Source organism: Bremia lactucae, linkage group LG4 (assembly GCF_004359215.1).
Source record: "Bremia lactucae strain SF5 linkage group LG4, whole genome shotgun sequence".
Taxonomy (NCBI): Eukaryota; Oomycota; class Peronosporomycetes; order Peronosporales; family Peronosporaceae; genus Bremia; species Bremia lactucae.
The window spans coordinates 64,382-68,575 of record NC_090613.1 but is presented as its reverse complement, the minus strand read 5'-3'; the positions used below and the strand labels follow the sequence as shown (position 1 = coordinate 68,575).

Genomic DNA, 4,194 nt, shown 5'->3' with positions numbered 1-4,194 from the left:
ATCAAGTCACGACATCCTCTTACCGTTGCGAAAAAGTCCCACGTCGTGACGTCGTCAGATTGGGCGAAAAATAACAGGTGTGCGAATAGAAAGGATAGAACCCACTATGCTATGGCAAGTAACCAATCTATTAGCAAGAAGAAACCCACTATGCCGAATAAAGAGTGCCCTGCGTGCAAGTTGGGTGACGATACGTACCACCCTAGTGCCGTAAAGACCACGGGCTGCGAAGAGAGCTACTTACGTGTGGATGGTCCGTCAATGCATTTATTGTGTTCGCTATCGTTTTGAGATTCATGGTGTTACAGCTTGCATGAAACTCAATCGCGGCCGCGTCTCAGCCTGCGTGGAGGTGAGTCCAGCAGATGCGTATGCGTTATTGCTTTCAATGACATTGAAGTGCATAGGAGTGGAGGGACTTTCGCAAGTGCCACGAGCTGGTTAAAGAAGCGTCCAAAGATGGCGAGTTGTAATTAATGGCGTTTCACCTTATACGCAAGTAACTACTACCTTTACGACTGCATCGTAAAAAAATGATGACGGGATACCAAATGCTTTACTACAATTCTTAGTCTTATGACGAAATACTAGTGCGATAGCAAGAAATTTGTCGAATAAAACACTCACAAAAGTATCAACTACAAAATTGTTGCACACGAATAAACGATTAATTTTTCGTGTTTGACTTTCCACTTCTGTCAAAAGTGTGGGTAGTAATTAAGCTAATATCAAAATTATGTTTTGCATTGAGCGAATGAGCCGAAGCTGGGCTTCGTGAGACAGTTTGGTACCAATCTTCTATCGATATTTTGAAAATGAAAGAACCTAAATGCGCAGCTACGGCCTATGGTTCGTGAGAAAAGGCTAAGTGTAGGTAGCTTAATCCCTCAACATGCGGTAAATGTATCGATTGTTCCTTCAAGATTTTCTTGGTGCTCATTCACATAGAATTGCAGCACTCGCCCCAGAATCATTTCTTATGATTTAATTTAGTTGCCGCTCAGAATATCGATTCGTTCGTCAAGCAGTCGGCCTAAAATACTTAAAAATAAGTTCTCATCTTGGACGTCACCATCAAGCGCATCGTTCAACATTTCAAATTCATCCTTGTCATCTTCGACGTCGATGATCGAAAATGCGGGAGACCGAGAGCTAGAATATTCGCTGAATATTGTGGATCCGTTGCAAGCAGCACTTGCCGATGTAGCCAAAGAGCCAGTAGATTTACTTCCCACCTGCTGGGCTGCGTCGATCAGAGCATTTGAGGCTGACTTGTCCCAATTAAGAAGAAAACGCGATCGATTGCTTTTGTCAGCATTCAAGCCATTTTCTGTATCGCTCGATGCTACACAACATTCTTGAAATTCGTCATCTTCATCATTCGTGCTAAATGGAGCATTGTTCGCCCAAAACCCAGGCGGAGAATGTGCACCACTAGCAATGGGCGAGCGCCCAAAACGTGATGAGTGCTGACATGACGGGGAGTCAATTATAAGTCGCAAATTTTGAAATGCCTCTCGTTGTGAGGGTCGTGTTGCTACAAGCACGGCTTCTGTTTCCTCTTCTACGACAATCGGTTCGCTTTCTTCAGTGGCGGATGCAATAGATTGCGGAATGTGTATGCGATATAAATGTGTGCCATTCTGCTTGCGCTGTTTGATAACTTGCAGCTGGCTGAATGCTTTAATGCAAAGCTGCTCCAGCGTGGAAAGAGTGTCTAGATCTTCACGGCACATTATCCGAGCTATCTCGAATAAAATGAGGTTCGCACGTACTCCCTTTTGCACTGTCATACTTGCAATTATAATGTTGCGCCGACACGCGCGTCGCAATGGAATCCTTTCAGCTAGCCGAGCCACGTCATCTTGTGGTGACAATGACAATACGTAAGCGCGATCCCCAGCACATAAGGGATGCTGAAGTTGGGGCCAATTAAACCAGCACCAATCACACCAACCGATTTCAAGAAACTGAGGTAAGCAGTAACCGTGGTCTATCGGTATCAGTTCAAATTCCGCGTGGCCCATACTTTGTGAACGCCGTTTGCGCACAAGAATGTTTGCATCATTACGATCCGTATTTAAGAGCCGCATGTCCAGCAGTACAATTTTGTGAACTTGATGAATTGAAAATTGGTTCGGAGAAAGGTCACTCACTACGTCATCGTGTCGCACAAATTCCTGCAACGACCCTACTTTAAAATAAATTGCGCCCGAGCTGCTCGTGTAATTAAATACTGGATGTCGTGATTCCACGAGAGATGTAGGTGGGACCCCGGCAAAGTGATCCTTTATTAATTAAGCGCATAGAAACGATACCGTGCATTAGACGCCTGTCCGAGCATCATTATTTCGTATATCAAGTTACCTTGTCCAAAATATAGGCGGCGAGTTCGCGTTCGCAAGCTTCTCCAGACAAAATACCGCGACGTAGTCCATTCTATAAACAAAATTTAGGACAACAAAGGCATTCTGTATTACATAACAATTTATATGTAATAAGCTAAAGAGAGCTTATAGCGCACCTGGCCAAGCTGTCCAACCAATCCGCGCGGATTGTTCGGCCCGAATGGTTCTTCATCTTGCGGTTTGAAGCAGCACACGTTGCGATGTGACGGATCTTTAAAAAAATACGTGCCACCTGTGCCATCCATTGCCAAGACTGGTGCAAGACCCAATGCAAGACCTTGTAATGCCTTTGCAAGCCCAAATGAGTTCAAATCGCGTGAACATGAGCAAGCTTAGCATTAGAAATTGTGCAGTGGATTAAGAGCATACCTGATGCATAATCTTCAATAAAGCAACTGGAAGCAGGTGCGTACCATATGGCTGAATATTCACAACTGGCACCTGCTCTGGCCGCAAATTTTGCGAAGTCTTGCTGTGTAGGTATGCAGAAGTCGAATTTTTTAATTTCGAATCCTCACCGCAATTCCTCCGTTTGATCGCTGCGCTATTTTGCTCATCGCACTCGCGCGTGTATACCATTGAAATGTTCTGAGGTCTTCGAGCCACGAAATCTACAACAGCATTGTCCTGATATATGCCACATTGCTGCAAACTATGGGTATTTTTCAGCTCTCGTCCTTTAAAAAAAAGTTTCTGGGCGTTGGATGGTACGTTGAAAACGACCTGTAGCTGGTCCTTAATGTCCTTGATGCTAGCCCACGGACGCAGCAATAGTTTCTTACGGCGCTCGAGTGGGTCGCGAAAGTCCTTTACAAAAATCATAACAGACCCATGTCCACTTTCGAGCCAGCCTCCAGGAAGTGACCGCGACATTTCGGCCTCGCCTTTCTGGATCAAGCGCCTGCGTCACACTCGCCGTTGTGGGCCGCTGCTAACGCGGAATGCCGTCAATGTGTCGTCGAAATAAAAATTGATAGAATTGTTTCTCACAACTTTGGATTACATTGTAAAATTTCGAATATTAAGCTTGACATTCTTCTCAGAGCCTGTACTCGTGTCATACGCAATGTTTAATGGTACAATTCGTGCATTTAATCTTATACTATATATTAACGATGGGTTTATTTTAACGGAATTAAGTTGCCCTATGTTACACAAACCCGTTATGTTTACAAGGTTTACTCAACGGGATGGTCAGTGAAGTACTAAGATTTGCCCGAGCAGGGTCTTAAGGACCTCATAAGACCCAAACATAAATGGGCGTGAAGTTTGAGCCCTAAGGCCTAAAATTTGGAACATACTGCCAAATTGGACATACCAAACTTTACTTTTGTCGCATCGTCACCGATGCGGCGAGCTTTAATGGCATCGTCTGTCTGCTGGTGGGCCATTGTTGTGGTACATTTACTTTATGGGTAAAGTCCTTTTATTCTATTATAAAAAAGAGCTACTAAATTTCCATTTATTATGGGTAACATATGTGGCAGCCGCCAAATAAATCTGGCGGCCGAAATCTAACGTAGCTAGGGTAAGTACAATATTTTAATACGTAAATAAAGTTCAGTCCCCCTTTTGATGTCAAAGCGTCTAGTGTCTTTCAAAAGCTTGCGCATTGATCTGTGAGTGATAAAGCCTTTATATAGTACATACTCTCGGGTACTAGTTGCCGATTGGTTCTACGAGCCTTTGAATCCATTCAACTAGGATTCACTAAGCTTTAATAGTTTGTACGACTCCCTGAGTTGTTGAACATATTACTTCTATAGACCTAAGAGACTCTTTGAGT

General features: G+C 43.8%; 2 protein-coding genes across 2 annotated transcripts; one reads left to right on the top strand and one right to left on the bottom strand.

The window, feature by feature from the left end:
• Positions 1 to 126: 126 nt before the first annotated feature.
• On the bottom strand, positions 127 to 3,328 carry CCR75_007682 (uncharacterized protein). The gene is made up of 5 exons (XM_067965740.1): positions 2,778 to 3,328; positions 2,525 to 2,695; positions 2,368 to 2,439; positions 408 to 2,288; positions 127 to 352 (listed from the first exon to the last, which is right to left on the bottom strand). Exons 1-4 carry the CDS (start codon positions 3,279 to 3,281, stop codon positions 990 to 992), a joined length of 2,046 nt encoding a protein of 681 aa, XP_067819939.1. The 5' UTR covers positions 3,282 to 3,328; the 3' UTR covers positions 127 to 352; positions 408 to 989.
• On the top strand, positions 151 to 473 carry CCR75_007683 (uncharacterized protein; the record flags this gene model as incomplete). Its single annotated transcript, XM_067965741.1, has 3 exons — positions 151 to 253; positions 309 to 352; positions 408 to 473. The coding sequence occupies 3 exons, from the start codon at positions 151 to 153 to the stop codon at positions 471 to 473; spliced, it is 213 nt and encodes a 70-aa protein (XP_067819940.1).
• Positions 3,329 to 4,194: the final 866 nt, after the last annotated feature.

Excerpts from the sequence above, each read along its gene's own strand:
- CCR75_007682 (XM_067965740.1), bottom strand. The coding sequence starts at position 3,281 with ATGTCGCGGTCACTTCCTGGAGGCTGGCTCGAAAGTGGACATGGGTCT. Across the intron at positions 2,440-2,524 it reads TGGTTGGACAGCTTGGCCAG|AATGGACTACGTCGCGGTAT; the intron begins GTGCGCTATAAG and ends TTTTGTTTATAG. Across the intron at positions 2,289-2,367 it reads CCGCCTATATTTTGGACAAG|GATCACTTTGCCGGGGTCCC; the intron begins GTAACTTGATAT and ends TAATTAATAAAG.